General features: G+C 42.4%; 4 protein-coding genes across 8 annotated transcripts in view; all 4 read left to right on the plus strand.

Annotated features, from left to right (window-relative positions):
* The window catches only part of pdia2 (protein disulfide isomerase family A, member 2), a 4885-nt gene extending 4166 nt beyond the window's left edge, over positions 1–719 (plus strand). Inside the window, exons 9-12 of one of the 3 annotated variants that reach the window (XM_069529773.1) lie at positions 24–202; positions 283–441; positions 475–504; positions 592–719. In XM_069529773.1, the coding sequence (XP_069385874.1) occupies positions 24–202; positions 283–441; positions 475–504; positions 592–648 (425 nt within the window). In that variant the 3' untranslated portion in view covers positions 649–719. Of the gene's footprint in view, positions 1–23; positions 203–282; positions 505–591 lie in introns of all 3 variants that reach the window. The other 2 variants (XM_069529772.1, XM_069529771.1) reach the window with 2 other exon arrangements.
* A 141-nt stretch (positions 720–860) lies between these two features.
* On the plus strand, positions 861–6156 carry LOC109638287 (lipopolysaccharide-induced tumor necrosis factor-alpha factor homolog). Of its 2 annotated transcripts, none has more exons than XM_020101192.2 (5): positions 861–2055; positions 3316–3481; positions 4586–4693; positions 4799–4955; positions 5045–6156. In XM_020101192.2, the coding sequence occupies exons 2-5, from the start codon at positions 3343–3345 to the stop codon at positions 5172–5174; spliced, it is 534 nt and encodes a 177-aa protein (XP_019956751.2). In that variant the 5' UTR covers positions 861–2055; positions 3316–3342; the 3' UTR covers positions 5175–6156. The 2 variants fall into 2 exon arrangements, with proteins under 2 accessions (XP_019956751.2, XP_019956750.2); XM_020101191.2 differs by having other exon boundaries at positions 861–2042.
* A 446-nt stretch (positions 6157–6602) lies between these two features.
* LOC109638286 (protein disulfide-isomerase) lies at positions 6603–11842 on the plus strand. Its single transcript, XM_020101189.2, has 11 exons — positions 6603–7473; positions 7691–7891; positions 8670–8794; positions 8924–9061; positions 9253–9360; positions 9671–9796; positions 9890–10087; positions 10171–10291; positions 10414–10595; positions 10706–10795; positions 10931–11842. The coding sequence occupies exons 1-11, from the start codon at positions 7290–7292 to the stop codon at positions 11012–11014; spliced, it is 1557 nt and encodes a 518-aa protein (XP_019956748.2). The 5' UTR covers positions 6603–7289; the 3' UTR covers positions 11015–11842.
* Positions 11843–11986: 144 nt separating this feature from the next.
* Positions 11987–16814, plus strand: LOC109638252 (synaptogyrin-3-like). 2 transcript variants are annotated; one of them, XM_020101152.2, is made up of 4 exons: positions 11987–12241; positions 13384–13618; positions 14006–14151; positions 15823–16814. In XM_020101152.2, the coding sequence occupies exons 1-4, from the start codon at positions 12137–12139 to the stop codon at positions 16048–16050; spliced, it is 714 nt and encodes a 237-aa protein (XP_019956711.1). In that variant the 5' UTR covers positions 11987–12136; the 3' UTR covers positions 16051–16814. The 2 variants fall into 2 exon arrangements, with proteins under 2 accessions (XP_019956711.1, XP_019956712.1); XM_020101153.2 differs by lacking the exon at positions 15823–16814 and adding an exon at positions 14245–15816.
* Positions 16815–17036: the final 222 nt, after the last annotated feature.

Below are 17036 nucleotides of genomic sequence, written 5' to 3' on the forward strand. Positions count from 1 at the left end.
TGTGTGTGTGTGTGTGTGTGTAGATGCTCCATGGTGTGGACACTGTAAGGAGCTGGCTCCCATCTGGGAACAGCTGGGTGAGAAGTACGCTGACCACGACGACATTGTCATCGCCAAGATGGACGCTTCAGCCAATGAGCTAGAGTCAGTCACTATTCAAGGATTCCCCACGCTCAAATATTTCCCAGCCGGCGGCAAAGAGGTAAACACACACACACAAACACACACACACACACACATATTATATTACAGCTTTTGATTATGTCTTTCTGTTTCTTCCAGGTCGTCGAATACACAGGAAAGAGAGACCTGGAGACTTTCTCTGAGTTCCTGGACAATGGAGGAGTGTTACCTGAGGAGGAAAGTAAAGATGAGGAGGATGAAGAGGATGAGGAAGATGTGGATGTGGATGTGGATGTGGATGTGGATGTGGATGTGGATGTGGATGTGGATGTGGATGTGGATGTGGATGTGGATGATGATGATGATAAGGAGGGTGACAAGGTTTGTATTCTTTTATATTTCTACATCAAAATATCTCCTGTCCCCTCGACCTCCTCTCATCCATTCATGTAATTATTTCTCTTTCAGGACGCTGACGACTCCGCAGAGGTGCCGACCAACACAACAACTAAAGATGAGCTATGATGTCACTTTGAGCCAATCAGAGTCCACATTGCATCTTCCAGTTTTCTTAATAAAATGAATTTGGGTTTAAACTGTGGATGATTATTTTGAAATGACCTTAAACGCTGCATAGGTTATTTTAGGATAGAAAGAAAGAAAAGAAAAGAAGGAACAAGGAATTTGATTGATAGATAGAAACGTGTTCATGAGTCATGTTTTTATTCCTAAATGTTAAAGTCAAATAAAAACCACTAACATAAACCCTGTTGTGACAAGAGTTGAGAAATGTAATACCATCCATCAGTGGTGGAATGTGGGTTAGGGTTATTTAAAAAAAAATTGTTATGTATGTAGTATTTCATGTATCTTTACTAAAAATTGATTTTTTTTCGTGTACTTGTAATCCACTACAGGCAGTATTTTTGTAAATATCTATACTTACATTGTTACCTCCACTAAGGAGTTTGTTTTTGTCACATTGTTTGGTAGTTAGCAGGATTACAACAGAACAAAAAAACTAGAATGACATACACTCATATATATCAGTTCCCTAAATTATTGTTTAACATCAAGATCCATGAATTCTTCCCTGGGACAATAGAAAAAATGTCAAAAAACGTCTCACGATGTTCAAGAAGTTGATGAAAACAGATCCAGGATCCACACATGACTGAGCGGCCTCTTCCCTGACCCACAACACACCCCTCCATCTAGTTTCCGTGCAGTATTTTTTGTGTAGTCTTGCTTTTCGACAAAAAGCAAACAAACCAACCAACAAACAAATTGACAGGCGAGAAAACAACACACACACACACACACACACACACACAGAGCCAAAGTTATTTACATACACAGCGAAGGAAAAACAACACGAGTGTGGAGAGAAAGAAAGTAAAAACAGTGCGAGAGAACGATGCAGTAAAAGACACAAGAGAGAAATAAATAAAAGATGAAATAATGACAGATATGAGCACATTGATAAAAATATAAATGGTTAAGTGAATTTCACACATGCAGATTTACTATCGGGTGTTTGGGTAATAACTGTGTGCTAAAGGCAGAGGATGAGTTTTCATGTGGGAACAGGTTTGTGTAAGAAGGTGAAATCCAGAGGGAAACAGGTGAAGAGGGTTGGTTTTCAGTCTGTGTGAAGTAAAATGTTTCTAATTCCAGAGGAAAACTGGTTCAACAGGCTGTGATGTCACGTCTGTCACCAGCCCGGTGTGTTTCCTCTAGCCGAGCTTCCTCGTTCGTCCAAGGACCACTGCTCTGACAGATCTCACACATCACACACTTTAACCAGAGACGGAGGACGGGTCGTCACAGGCAGCATTTGGAGTTGGTCGGAGGAGGCTTGGTGCCCTGTTTTGGATCAGACACCAGGGCTCGGATGTTTCCTGTTTACAGAAGAGAAGGTACACATGTGAGGTAGAGTCACACATCTGTGTTCAGCAGCCACGTTTATTTACTGGTACGGCTGCTTTTAATGTGACGTAATGCGAAGGCATGAAAAAACCTCCTCGTGGAGAAGCAAGATCCAGGGTGATCTGTGAGTTCAGGGCCACACACGACACTGATGGTGTGTTGTTGTTGTAGTTGTTGTTGTGAATCACAGTAAATGACTGAACGACTGAGCTGTGATTAGCTGAGAGTGAGTTTTTTTTTTTAAAGGTTAATACTTCAAGTTGATTCTGTGAAAGTAAAACTGCTCTGGAAAAACATTTTATAGAGACATTTATTTTACAGTAAGAAACTGAAGAGTTAGTATCAGTGCGACTTTACTGTAATGTTGCAAGTGTGTGTGTGTGTGTGTGTGTGTGTGTGTGTGTGTGTGTGTGTGTGTGTGTGTGTGTGTTTGTGTGTGTGTGTGTGTGTGTTTGTGTGTGTGTGTGTGTGTTTCACCTTTTGGTGGTGGTTGTAGTGGTGGTGAGGAGGGTGGGGGTGGTGGACATGTGACGACAGAAGGCTTGAAGTGCAGGAAGATCCAGAGCCGAGATGTCCGATTACTGACAATAGTGTCAACACACACACACACACACACACACACATTCTTATACTTCTGTCTCAGTGACGGCGCTCACTGGCACACCTTTAAACCTCGACACCGAACAAAACAAGACAATGAGACACTTTGGCTTCACTTTTGGCAGCTGTCATGTCGTCCATCTTTATTCACAGTCTATTGAACAAATGAGTCGTTTTTGCTTCTCACCCCTTGAAATAAATCTACTTTAAAACCCCTCACGGTGCAGCAGGGATCTTTCTCCGATTGTTTCACTCACAGAATGTACGTAAAAGTAAAACAACGAGTATTTAGAGAACATCCGGGACACGCAGGAGAAATAAAGTGCGTTGCAAAGTTTATTAACACTGAAAGTAAAGGGGATGCTTTAAAAAAAATAAGAAAATATCAGTTTTATTTATCAGATAACTACATACAAAGTATTAGCACCGGTTTTTCAGGGTACTTGCCAAATAGGTTTGTCCAAACTTTTTGTTTCATCCCAGAGTGACTCCATAATGTGGACATCAGTCTCTCTTCCACGGAGAATGAAAAAGTCTAATTGAACACATGCTGGTTATTCAGAATTCTCAAGTTTAAACTCCCTCTGGTTTTTGGCTCTTCTCTCAATGTCTGCGTGCATTACAATGAACGTTATCTCCATCTCTGTCCGTCCTAATCAACAGCATCCTGTTTGACCGGATGATCTCCTGATGGAACCTCCTTCATACCAAGAGGCCACTCTCCACCCTCCTGCTCTGAACACTCAAGGACTGAACACCTCACCTCCCCCCTCCTACTACGCCTCCCTCTCCTCCCCCCCCACGCCTCCTCCCACCTACGGAGAAGCAGGTAGAGTAATATCTCTCTGCTCTCACTTTCTTCAACTCTGCACATTCATCTTCTTTTCCTTGTTTTGGGGGTTTTCTCACTCATTAGATAAGCTTTCTGGAGAGTGTGTACAGATAGGATACATCTGAATCTTGTCTTTTAGTGCAGACCAAAAAACTTGAAATAATTAGGAAAACATGAGAAACAGGAACATTTACATATTTCAGCAGCAAAGTAGATATCAAAATAAAAGCATCAGTGAAAAAGTGAAGCTGTGGATATGAGGAGAAGCCAGATTTGTCAGCTCTCTCCTTGTCTGCAATCAGACGTTTAAAATTTGAATTCAGCCTATTTTTTTTAGTTTTTCACAAGACTCCATGACTTCATGATGCAATTTTGTTGATATGTCAGTGGATGAAAAACCTGCAGTCAGACAGTAGTTTGGTCTAATTCTGAAAACTGAAACTATTTAAAAAGGATTCAACTGTGAACACGACGACATTAAAGGAGACATGATGCTTTGTTAATCACTACAGACTGGACTTTATCAGGAGGGAGGGGGGTCTTAAAGAGACAGGAGCTAAAACCAAGTGTTTCAGACAGAGGCTGAAAAGAGGAGCTGCAGCAGCGTGAGGACTGTGATGTGTTTTCTGAACATTAGAGCAAATGAATAACCCAAATCAAAAATGAGGAACCTGGGCAGAATGTCTCTCACAGTATGTGTGATAAAGAGAGCAGGAGTTTTAATGAGCAGAAATTGAACAAACGAGCCACAGCTGATCTTATACTATGTGAATTTTAAATAAGATGTGAGTGGAGATCGTCAGGACAATATTAAAGGAAAGCATTCTACATGAATCTGTGTGAATCTTGTCATCAGCATTTCCAGGTTGTTTTTGCAGAATCCTCATAAACACAGGTATTTAAAATGAATGAGAAGAGAAAGTTAAAGGTCACTCAAGATTTTATTCCTGCTGGTGCAGAACTCCCAACTCTCATTGATCAGCATCTATTATTATTTTGCAAAGATCTGCATAAAGAGCTGAAACAGAGAGAAAGAGATGTGTTCAAGAATTGAATTTTACTTAAAGGTGAAGTAAGGTTTAAGTCATTATTTTTCACTAGTTACGATCCAGCAGGATCCATTTCCTGTCCTGTCTCTGCCCTCTGTGCCGACATCTGGGAGCTCAACTCTTCAAAACACTGGAGACATAATCCATCCACACACACAAGGTATTAGGCCTGCCTTCATAATCCAACCGAGCAGGTGAAAATTATATTTCCTCCCCTTCCCTCCTTGTATTTTACCCCTTGATATTGTCCTCTGTCCTTGTACAGTTGGTGCAACACAGACTGTCCCCATTGCACTGTCAAATCTGACGAGGAAGCCTGGTTTGGTACGCTGCCCACACTGCCACCAAACTGTTACCACTAAAGTCACGTACCAACCCAGCAAGGATGCCTGGGGCCTGTGTATACTTCTGGCAGTGTTGGGGTGAGACACACACACACACACACACAAACATGTTAATGTCAGAGAGCCGTTACAGGTTTAACTAAACCTGTACTGTACTTGTGTTTCAGGCTGTTCTGTGGTTTCTGTCTGATCCCGCTCATTGTTCATGGACTACAAGATGCAAATCACTCCTGCCCACAGTGTGGAAAACATGTGTTCACTTACACAGAACCAAACAACCAGGAAAGCTCGAGGTGATGATGCTGTAAGTGATGTACAGAGGAGATTATGGACGGACAGAAGACAAGTGGATTGTGCTGCAAGAGCAGTTTGAGACGTGTCCGTGGACATTTTTGTTTCATTTTCATTTTTCATAAAAACTTGATTCTTTTAACCAACGAGAATCCAGACTCACCACAGCTGCTTTATACACTTAAAAACACTCATTTTGATTTGAAACTATCATATTCTTGTAAATATGCGGTGGTTAGCACCGCCAGCTCACAAGAAGAGGGTTCGGGGTTTGAAGCTGATGCCGATCGGGGGTTTCTCTATGTGGAATTAATATGTTCTTCCCGTGTCTGCGTGGGATTTCTCCAGCTTCCTCCCACAGTCCAAAGACACAAAGTTAGGTTAATTGAAAACTCTATTTTGCCTATAAGCGTGAATGTGAACGGTAGTTTGTCCCAGTTTAATCTGGGTTTAGCTCCAGATAACTCCCCAAGACCCTCAAAGGATAAGCGATATAGATAAAGGATGAATCTTCTTATTGATGAATCCTAATGAATTACTCCATGAAGTATTCTTTTCTCCAGGTACTCCAGCTTCCTCACAGTCTAAAAACAGGCAGTTTAGGTTAATTGGAGACACATTAGCATTTCTAATATATACAAGTTATGAATTTTTGCTGTTGCATATTTGATATTTTGTAAAGAACGTGTAGGGGTGGGTTTCATTGCTGTCAAAAACAAGGAGGAACTGAATATTGACTTCATCCTTGTAGCGTTTGACCACAACTCAGAGCACAAACAAAAGACTGAGAGGACATTGCCGACAAACGAGTTTATGTCCAGTCCAGGGACTGATTTACATGAACAAACATGATAATGAGCTGTTTTACATATTCAAATACTAAAAGAACAGATATTGAACATTTACCAAATGTAATGAAATGGAGGAAACTTGTCCAGGTGTGAATGTCGGACATGTTTAAAGTAAACAAAGCTGAATGGAAAATGGATTTACTCAGCGCAGGGATTTTTTTTTACCCTGCTCAGCCATGGTAAACCCATACAGGTAGTTTTATTCATCTGAGCAGACTTCTACTCAGTGTGTGTGTGTGTGTGTGTGTGTGTGTGTGTGTGTGTGTGTGTGTGTGTGTGCGCGTGTGTGCGTGTGTGTGTGTGACCCTTTCTAGTCCAACAGTGAAACACCTGAGTGGATGTGCAGATCTGTGATCAAATCCATGACAGAACTTTTTAAACCAAAAGCTAAATGTAAAATATGATTTCTTGTTTGCTTGTTTGCTTTAAAACATTTGTTTACATTTGTAAAGTTTCCACACAGTGTGACTTTATCATGAATAAAATGATGAATTATTATTATTTGTTAAAATTGAACACAGATCCATCTTGTGAAAAATACTCCTTAGTCCTTCATTACTCAAGCTGGTTCATGTTGGATTACATGTCATACATTTCAAATACTTTTCAAAGACACAATATTCAGCTGAAGATATTATAAGATATATCTGTCTGTCCTCATCTTCACAAATTTAAGAAATAGTGTGACCTCTTGATAAAAAAGCTTATTGGGGTGGATGGGTTTTAAGTTTGCATGTGCAACACCTGCACTGGTGGCTGAATTTTGCCCACGTTGAATCTGTGCATGTGTTAAATGAATGTGTTTGCACGTGTCTTTGCTTCCATTTTGACCTTGTTGAGGGTAACTGTGTTAGGCAAAGGGCATTTAGATATATCATGATATACTTGATATGAACAGCAGCCAATGGCTGAGATACAGCGGGGCTTAGATAGGGAAGTTAATCAGCTACAGACCGGTGGGTCGAGTCTGCAGATAAGAGAAAGCATTCACAGCTACCAGCTCAGCACACACACACACACACACACACACACACACACTTTAACCTTAAAACACCTGAACTTTTTTTTGGTGGGGACTTTTTTGTCGCTATGTATATGACATGTCACTATAATGTGACTAAACAGATTGAGGTCCTCACAACATGAGTACTACCTACACCAAACACACACACTGATATGCACACATCAGCCCTTCCTCTCGCCACGCCCTTCATACCTTCCCTTCAAGCTTGTTCCAGTGACCAATTTGTCAGATTGCTGTTGAGCCGTCATGAGGAGACTGTTGCTGTTGGGGTTGTCGGCCTTCTGTCTGTGTGCGTTTGTCGCCGCCGCCGACCAGCATCATGAGCGACAGGGCGACAAATCTGTCCCAGAGGAGGACGGAGTCTTACAGCTGAAGAAAGGGAATTTCAAAAGGGCACTGAGAAAATACAAACAGCTCCTGGTGCATTTCTGTAAGTCACACACCGATTGATCTTGACCTACATGTTCACATAAAAACTAAAGTTAAAAAGTGCCACCACAGAACAATTAAATGGTTTGTACGTGTATTTGCCTTAAAGCCAAATAACCACCTCACACTGCAGCATATTCCTTACGTCCTTATTGCTGTATTATGTATGTGTGTGTGTGTGTGTGTGTGTGTGTGTGTGTGTGTGTGTCCATGTGCAGATGCTCCTCTGTCTGCAGAAAGCCATCGTGCATCAGCAGCTTTTAAAGGTGCCGCTGCGAAGCTTCAGGGGTCAGAGGTCAAGCTGGGAGTCGTTGATGTCACAAAGGAGAAGGAGCTGGCGAAAGCTCTCAACGCCACAGGTCCTCCAATAATCAGGCTGTACCTTGGCGGAGATAAACACGACCCTGTCCCCTGCCCTGGTACGTTGAAGACGCAGATATAATAGAGCACATTTATGGAGCTGGATTTATTGTTTTATTAACATGGAGCTGTAATACTGTAGTAAATTCCTGGTGTCAAACAGCTCAAATGTTGTTAAGGTATTAAAAGGTCTGGGGTTTCTGCCCAGAATTTACCAGGTTGAATGATCTTCAAATCTAATAAGTACAAATTAAACATGGCAGCCAAATCTCACCCTCTAAATATATTCCAACCCAAGTTTCCCTTTTTAGTTTGCATCCAGACATTTGCATGTTTTCCAATATATCTGCAGCCAACAATATAAATGGGCAACTTGTGAATTAAGATGATGTTGCATGATTCATTATTTGTGTCTAGAAAAACAAGCAGTGGTCTAATATAGAGCGGTGCAGCAGTGCAATTAAAAAGAAAATGAAGCCAACAATAAAAACATTTTTTTATTAATATCAAAAACAAAACAAGTCACAGTTTAATTGCTTGGATAAGAAAATATTTTGCAGCTTTATCAATGATAAAAATAATTGTTAGTTGCAAACCATAATTCATGTCCTCTGCCCGGAACCCTAATACCAAATGATTTATAAATCAGCTTTATGTTTTGAAAATAAATCTCAATCATTTAGGAAAAAAAAGACCAAAGTAAGGATCCATCTCAAAGAGAATTTTTGTTTCTTATTTCGAGAGAAGCAGCTTTAGTGTTTCATCGTCAGACCAATTCGCAGAATTCGACCACAGAACAAAACGCCTGGAAGATTATTGCTCTTGAATTGTGTTTAGTTCCTCTGAGCGCGGCGTCCATCCTGACCTGGCTGAAACGGAGGGCGGGATCTGCTACTGACCTCATCACTGATCAAAGCCTATCAGAGGCCTCAGAGGAGCTGACGGTCGTTGGATTCTTTAAGGTGAAAATCTGCTGTTTTACTTTTTTTGCTGTTGTGACTTCGCTCAATTGTAACTCTGTGTGTGTGTGTGTGTGTGTGTGTGTGTGTGTGTGTGTGTGTGTGTGTGTGTGTGTGTGTGTGTGTGTGCAGGAGCTGGATCACGAGTACGTCCAGTTGTTCTACTCCGCAGCCATCGACCTTCCTGACCTCAGCTTTGCTGTGACACAGAACAATGAAGTTATCAGTAAATACGGTCTCACTCATGATGTTGTTCTGCTGCTCAAAAAGGTACACATACACACACACACACACACACACAAACACTGTGTGAAGAAACTTTCGATATGTACGAGTGTAAACAGAAATACCAGCAGTTCATGGCATTCATACCTGTGTGTGTATATGTGTGTGTGTGTGTGTGTGTGTGTGTGTGTGTGTGTGTATTTGTTTGTGTGTATGTCTGTGTGTGTTTGTTGCAGTCTAAGCTCATCCAGGCTTATAAAATGATGCCTCAGACATCTAAAGAGGAGCTGATCATCTTTATCACTGTCTACCAGATGGACCCAGTCACTGAATACACCGGAAAGGTTCAGTATTCCCACACACACACACACACACACACACACACACACACACACACACACACACACACACACACACACACACACACAAACACACACACTGTAACTGCTCCACTGCAGCTTGGAGCAGTTTTTGTGTTTTTGTGTTTAAACTCACTGGGATTGTTTGTGAATATTAATGGAATGGTGTGATTGTGTGTGATTGTGTGTGGTTTTGTGTGTCTTGGATTATTTGCACTGTGTATCACCTATAAGATCTTAATATACAGTCTGTGATGTGGACTGAGTACATTCATGTTTTATTCATCTCTTGCAGACAGCCAATCAGATCTTAAGCTCGCCTGTGTATAACCACGCCCTCCTGTTTGTTAACGAAACCTCTGCAGACTTCCAAGAGATTTACTCTGCCTTTAACAACGCTGCAGGGGCGTTCAGGTTGAAGGTACACACATGTACACACACGCACACACACACACACTATTCTTTCAAAGCAGCATTTCAACAACACATGCTTACTTTGTTTGTGTGTGTTCAGATTTTATTTGTGTGGGTGAACGTGGATGAGCCTCGTAATGGCAGGATCATGGAATACTTCAGAGTACGAGATTTTGAGGCTCCTGTCATCCGTTTAGTCAACCTGACAGACCATGTGACCTATCACCTGCCCTCTGACTCTCTGGACGCAGAGACCATAAAGACATTCTGTCAGTCCTACCTCGGGGGCAAAGCTAAGGTAATTCACTCTCGCATCCGTTGAGTGAAACTCAACTGAAACTGGGACGACAGGTCGAGCTGAAGTATTGAATGTTTCAACAGCCGAAAATGCAGAGCGAGCCGATCCCTGAAGGATGGGACAAGAATCCGGTGAAGGATCTGGTGGGAATGACTCTGGAGAAAGTCGCCTTTAACCCCGACAAGACTGTTTTTGTCCTGTTCTGTATGTAAACACACTTTACGCCGACACACCACCGCTGTCTGCACAGTGAGCACAGATTCAAAGGTCACAAATCCCAAGTAGAAGCCTCTTCTTCACCTCAGTGCTCACTGTGTGCTCCTCAGATCTGCCGTACAGTCAGGAGTCCCGCGCTCTGTTCCCGCTGTGGGAGGAACTAGCCGAGGCCTTGAAGGAGCGAGAGGACGTGGTGGTTGCTCGCATCGACGCTTCTGCCAATGACATCAACATGTCGATGCAGGGACGCTACCCATCGCTCGGCCTGTTTCCCGCTCTGTTCGCTGAAAGGGTGTGAAACCAAATCTAATCTCCAAAATGCAACCTAGTTGTGGATGTTCACAGTGTGTGACAAACTGCAGATCTGTCATAGTTGATGTGTGTGACCTGTGCTCTCATCAGATGGTGGTTTACACCGGGAAAAGGAAAGTGAAGGACCTGCTTAAGTTTTTAGATAAAGAGATGGAAAAAGCCAAAAAAGACAGAGTTAAGGTAAAATCATCTTCCTCGCCAGCTGAGCTTTGACTGTGTGTGAGTTTGTGTGAGTTGGTGTGAGTTGGTCTGTGTGTGTTTGAGAGCTTCCTTTATTCTCTGTTAAAAATAGACTTGTCTCCTTTGTGTCACCAGGAGGATGAAGACAGGAAGAAGTACATCGAGGCCGCAAAAGCAGAGGAGGCGAAAAACGCCAACAAAACCAAAGATGAGCTTTAATATAAGAACAAAGAGACGTGTGTGTGTGTGTGTGTGTGTGTGTGTGTGTGTGTGTAGTACTTTCTAAACATGGATCTTGTTTTATCTCCTCACACTGTCTTAACTGTGTGTGCGATCAAGTCTAATAAAGTCTTCAGTTGAAAACTCTGATGGCTGCAAGGTTTTTCAGTTATTCAACCTCAGTGAGCTTCTGTCTGCTTGTCTCAGGAGTCGACAAGCCAAAGAAAACCCACGCAGACACAGAGAGGACATGCAAACTCCACGAAGAAAGACCCCGAACCAGGACTGGAAGTGTAATCTTGCTCCCATACAAACATACAAATATATGTTTTTGATTATATTTGTAACCCTTTGCTTGATTGTTTGTATGGGAGCAAGATTACACTAAAACTACACAATGGATTACCACCACACTTGGTGGAAGGATGCGGAATTGGCCAAGAAAGAACTCAGATGCAGATCCAGATTTGTTTTTTTATCACTTTCTTTACGAATTGTCTTGGCTCATAGATTGTAAATAAAACTCTTTATTTTTGTAAAACAAGAAGTTTGATCTGCTTAACATGTTTTGTCTCAACAACAGAATTATGTAAAAGAGAGAACGATCACACCACACTTTAAGAAAATCTGGTTCTTCGCAAGTGCTCTGGGGAACCTTTACTCGCTAAAGAACCTTTTTAAGAGCAATTGGGTTTAAAGAACTTGTTGATTATGGTTCTTTGAAGAACCAATAATTGAAAGGTTCTTTGCAGAACCTAAAAAGGTTGTCTTATGGCATTTTTTTTTCTAAGGGTGAGTTAAATGATATAATATATTATATAATACTCACTAAGGTAACATAGTCATCATGGGAAATGTTATACAGCCTAAATAAACATACAAACACACATGTATCATGTTGTGGGGGGGGGGGGGGGTCTTCAGGACCTCTAAGAACCAGATATAATAAGAAGAGTGTTTCCATGAGAACCGGCGGTAAACGCGCAGCAGCCTGCGCTCTGCTCGCGGTGACGCGCTGTGACTTCACTCGGAGCTGGAGGAGGAGGACGCCGCCGCTCCGCTGCTCTCTCACCACCTCGTCTCCTTCTCTCTGCGGGCGTCAGGCTGCACACACCCGGCGGGATGGAGCCAGCGGGCGCGTACGGCGCCGGGAAGGCCGGGAGCGTCGCCTTCGATCCGGTCGCTTTCTTCACGCATCCCCGGACCGTCCTCAGACTGATGTCGTGGGTAAGAAGCCTCTGCAATGTGATTATCGGTGGATGGGCCTGCACCCCCACCTCTGTCTGCCTCCCATTCACACGCTGCTGCAGCTCCTGCACCGCTCATGAGATGAATGGAAACCAGTCGTAATAAAGAGATGTGTTGTGGTGCTAATGTCTCATCATGAACACAAGCGACCTCAGTGCTGCAGCTGCAGGTTGGAGCTGCAGCTGCACGGTGTGATTACCATATGTTTATCTGGGCCTCTTTGTGTCTGCACTCGGCTTCAGATTCAGAGGTGACACATCTTTGTGTCTGCATGTGAGTCACCACACAGACCTGTAATGTGCACTGAAGACACAACACAACAACCTGGTTCGAAGCAGACAAAGCAAGTCACACGTCGAGCCTCTGTCTCTGTGTCTTATAATTCAAAGCAGCTCAGTTTGTCAGAAGCAATTTTCCATTCACGATAGAAACAAAGCATCTGGAACCGTCAATTGGAAAGAAGAAGCTTTTCAGATATGAAAAACCTGGTGCAGATCAGTGTCATAAAACAATGGAAACCTGAAAGACCAGAAGTTTTCATTATTGATTCATTTAGGGTCTCAACCATATGTGCAAATAAAATTGAATTGAATCAGCCTGTTATTTTCTCAGTGAATCATTAGGTCTATAAAATAAGAGAAATTAGGGAAGTTACCTGAAAATACTCTGTGTAGAGACACGCAGCTCGTTTGGTTTTATCACCGGAGGAGGTCTCAAAGTCCCAGAGCTGAAACTGGCTCTTTACAATTAACAGTGAATGGGAAGATGTTTTGTAATTTGAGTGAAATGACCCTTTATCTAGTTAAATGTAGTTTCTTGATCCCAACTTCACCAAATTGTACGACTGTTTATAACGACTGCACGGCTGAATATGTATCAGTTGAGGTAATTGGTGAAAATATGATGTTTGGTTTGTATTTTTGGGTGAAATAAACCTTTATACTAAAGAGACATAGTTTGAATCTTCATTACTTCTCTCTGCTCTCATCCCTTCACACTAGATAACAGTGTTTGTATTGTGTGGCCTGTATGAGGAATGAGAGCTCATTCATACATCAGTGTGAGTTCATTCTCTCTCACCCGTTATAATAATAAACCAGCCCACGTGTCTCTCCCTGCAGGTTTTCTCCATTGTGGTGTTCAGCTGCATCGTGAACGAGGGCTACATCAACATCGGCAGCGAGCGTTTGCTCTGCGTCTTCAACAACAACGCCGACGCCTGTAACTATGGTGTCACTGTGGGCGTGGCCTGTTTCCTGGGCAGCATCTGTTTCCTGATCCTGGACGTTTACTTTCCCTCCATCAGCAACATCCGGGACAGAAGACGTGCCGTCCTGCTGGACCTCGTCTTCTCCGGTATATAGTTTAAACCCAGATATCATGGACGGATGTCAAAGGTTTAGAATTAAATCGGCAACAAATTAAAAACCAAAAATATAAAAAAGCAAATGGAAACAATTTAAGTAATGAAAGTGTGGAAGACAAAACTGGACGAGATGAAAGACAGAATAAGATAATTCTTTAAAAATTAAAGGAGAAGAAAGACACCACTCTCAAGTCTGTACAATTAAAATGAAACTACCAGTGGCAGCCAATTAGCTTAGCTTAGCACAGAAAAGGAAACAGCTAGCCTGGCTAGAAATATAAGTTTTAAAAAAACTACTTTCAAGTGAAGAACATAATTAAAAGATGATCCGCATGAGCCTTTAACAACCTAACAGCCTCTCGTCCTCCCTCCTCCAGGCATTGCCAGCTTCCTGTGGTTCGTTGGCTTCTGTTTTCTGGCCAATCAGTGGCAGGCGACCTCTCCAGATGAGCTGCCATTGGCCCAGGGCTCCGACGCCGCCAGAGCCACCATCGCTTTCTGCTTCTTCTCCATCCTCTCTTGGGTATGTATGTTTTTATCTGTGTGTACCCCGTCCTCTGTGTGTGTCCATTCATGTGAATGTGTCTCCATCATCACCATAAATGTGTGTTTTCAGGGTTATCAGTGTCTTCTGGCTATGAACACATGTAAGAGCCTTTCCTTCATGGAGGACAAGCAGTGGCTGCTGCCTAAGACCCTTCCTTCTGTCTCTTTATTCTAACATAAGATTGTTTTAATCCTGTGGTAAAGTACTCTGATATTCTTCATAAGAGAATTCATAGCATGAGTCAAAGAACAAAATCAATGTTCTTTTAACTTTGGAAACTTTTTGGGGAAGTCTAGTGGGTTTAAGGAGTTCAACTCAGCCTGTGAAAACATGTTTAATGTCCTCTGGCCTTCTAAAGTCTGAGAAAATCTTCTGAGTGGTTTCACAACTGTTGATCGATTCTATGCTTGGAGACTTTACTGTTTTTTGATCAAAAATAAATGTGTTACAAAAAGGGAATGGAGCTTGAAAGATGAGGGGTTTACCAGGCAAGGAGGGTTAATGCAAAATTGCTGTTTAGTCTCAGTACGGGAAATTCAGGATCCAGACTTTGTGAGTTTGACACAATAGCTACTCAGGGTCAGGATGGACTGACCTTTGCTCCTGAGTCCAACATGTGAAAGTACAGAACTGACTCAGTTGACTTTTCTTTTAACCACAAAAGTTTATTCAGTCCTTCTTTCCTGTTTGTGTAACTGCACTAAAACTGCACGTGAGCTTTTCCACTGCAGGAACTTAAGAAGACAGGACATACTGTTCTGCATCTACATTGCAGATGAGTTTCTAGAACTCAATTTCTGCAGGGCTCAGGGGGAAGGGGTATCTTATTAACCTTTGATTAACAAGTAAATAAATCGAATTGACGCATAACAATGTCAAGCGACTTCATTTTCCCTGTGCTGCAGCGTGGCGTTCCTTCCAGCTGACGCTATTAAGATAGTCACTCAACAAATCAGAAAATAATGTCACCTCTGCTGCATCGCTGAGCCGGTGTCAAATATTACATGAGGTTTATACCCTGCTGCATGTTTACGCTATGACTGGGCTCTCTGGCCAACAAGTTTCAAATCTCATCAAGGGTTCAAACACAGATTTATAAGTGACCACAAGCTAATAAGATCACAGGCTTATCAATAAATAAAATAGTCTCTATCTTATAAAAGCCAATATTTTGTATATAAAATACTTATCTGAAAAATAAATTCAACTGCAAGATAAATTGAGTGAGGAGGATAAAGGTACATTTGCTAACAGAATGTAGCAGAGTTTATAGGTATAAAGGGGCATGAAATGTAGAAGTACCTCAAAATTGTACTTGAATACAGTAGAGAGATGATATTTGTCGGGATGGGTTCGGTCACGCTGGCTGGGCTCAGTCATTTTTTCTGTAATCTGTGAAAATGTCAGACTTGGGTTTGACAGCCTGTCGGGTTCGAGTCGGGCTTAGGTAGATTTGTCTTGGTCGGGTTGGACAGAAAATGGCGTCCCTCACCATGTGTTTACCTGCCAAACTAAGATGGTGAACGTCAGACACATCATGTTTGCATTTTTCAAAAGTGGTGCAACACTAATCTGATATTTGCTTTGTAAATAAATCAGTGTGTGACTAACAGCCTCTGCTAACGCGTGTGTTTGTGTTACTAACAGACTGTGCTGACGCTGAGTGCGCTGCGACGCTTCCTGACTGGCAGCAACACAAACTTGTTCACATGGCAACATCTGGAGGCCGCTCCCGGTAACGCTCGAGCTACGCCGTATCCCATCGCCAACGGTGCTACCATAGTAACCACCAACCCCTATCAAGCCCCGCCCTTCACTGAAACCCTGGACCCGCAGAAACTCACACAGCAGAGACCCATGGCTCCGGCCTTCTAGAGACAGACACATGGACAGAGAGAAAGAAAGAGGAGGTGTGACATGATCAACGCTGCACAGACAACTTCCTGCCTCGCTGTTTTGTGGCTTTCCATCCTCTCCTGGGACTGGTGGGATTTGGGGTCATGTGTTGTACGGTCTAGTTTCACCATGGCAACTGCTGGCTGAGCTTTGTTAGTTGTGACTTCTCTGTGTCATGAATACTGTCTAATTTTCCTGCACACACACACACACAGACGCACTCAAACCACAGCTGTACTAACTCACACCTGGAAACAGATCTACGTGTTCACCTGGACACACGTTTATACACCTGGAAGGACACACACACACACACACACACACACACCTTGACTGCATGTTCATATGGTGAAGTGCAGATTAACATAGATGTAGATCAGTGATGATGCTGCCAAATTAAAGGACACAAGGTCTTATATATTTATGGAGTATTGACAGATCTGTTTGCCCTCAGCCTCCCTCTCCAATCACAAGCTGCCCTGCAGACACGTGGCCTCCCATTGGCTGGAATTGACACAGACAGGCGCCTTGACCAATAGATTGTGAGCAAACGAGTGAGGGGGGGGGTAGAACTTGCTGTAATTGGTACATTTTCTTGGCAGGAAAATAAAGGCAGGTCAGCTTAATGCATTCTGAACGCTATAGTGTTCCAGTGTGAAATATTCATGTATTTAAATATTTTATTGTGATATGCTGAAGTGGAATAATGAAATATGAAAAATAAAACATATCCAGCACCACAAGAGCTGCGAGTCCGCCTTTGTTCCCATCGCTTGGTCTTTAAATAATTTCTACTTCTTTTGCATCGTGCAACGTGACAAACTGTTTTTAACATAATTACGTATCGAGATGTACTGTAGATGTGAGGATGTGAATCAACGTCTGCTGGAAGACTATAATTAGAGAGGGTACTCGAGTTATGACGAAGTGATTAGCAGCAGCAGGCGGCAGCTGCGTGTTAGCTT

The sequence above is a fragment of the Paralichthys olivaceus genome, chromosome 8 (assembly GCF_024713975.1).
Source record: "Paralichthys olivaceus isolate ysfri-2021 chromosome 8, ASM2471397v2, whole genome shotgun sequence".
In the NCBI taxonomy this organism is placed as follows: domain Eukaryota; kingdom Metazoa; phylum Chordata; class Actinopteri; order Pleuronectiformes; family Paralichthyidae; genus Paralichthys; species Paralichthys olivaceus.

Excerpts from the sequence above, each read along its gene's own strand:
- LOC109638287 (XM_020101192.2), top strand. The coding sequence starts at position 3,343 with ATGGAACCTCCTTCATACCAAGAGGCCACTCTCCACCCTCCTGCTCTG. Across the intron at positions 3,482-4,585 it reads TCCCACCTACGGAGAAGCAG|TTACGATCCAGCAGGATCCA; the intron begins GTAGAGTAATAT and ends ATTTTTCACTAG. Across the intron at positions 4,694-4,798 it reads AATCCATCCACACACACAAG|TTGGTGCAACACAGACTGTC; the intron begins GTATTAGGCCTG and ends GTCCTTGTACAG.
- LOC109638286 (XM_020101189.2), top strand. The coding sequence starts at position 7,290 with ATGAGGAGACTGTTGCTGTTGGGGTTGTCGGCCTTCTGTCTGTGTGCG. Across the intron at positions 8,795-8,923 it reads CGGTCGTTGGATTCTTTAAG|GAGCTGGATCACGAGTACGT; the intron begins GTGAAAATCTGC and ends GTGTGTGTGCAG. Across the intron at positions 9,797-9,889 it reads CAGGGGCGTTCAGGTTGAAG|ATTTTATTTGTGTGGGTGAA; the intron begins GTACACACATGT and ends GTGTGTGTTCAG.
- LOC109638252 (XM_020101152.2), top strand. The coding sequence starts at position 12,137 with ATGGAGCCAGCGGGCGCGTACGGCGCCGGGAAGGCCGGGAGCGTCGCC. Across the intron at positions 12,242-13,383 it reads TCCTCAGACTGATGTCGTGG|GTTTTCTCCATTGTGGTGTT; the intron begins GTAAGAAGCCTC and ends CTCTCCCTGCAG. Across the intron at positions 13,619-14,005 it reads GCTGGACCTCGTCTTCTCCG|GCATTGCCAGCTTCCTGTGG; the intron begins GTATATAGTTTA and ends TCCCTCCTCCAG.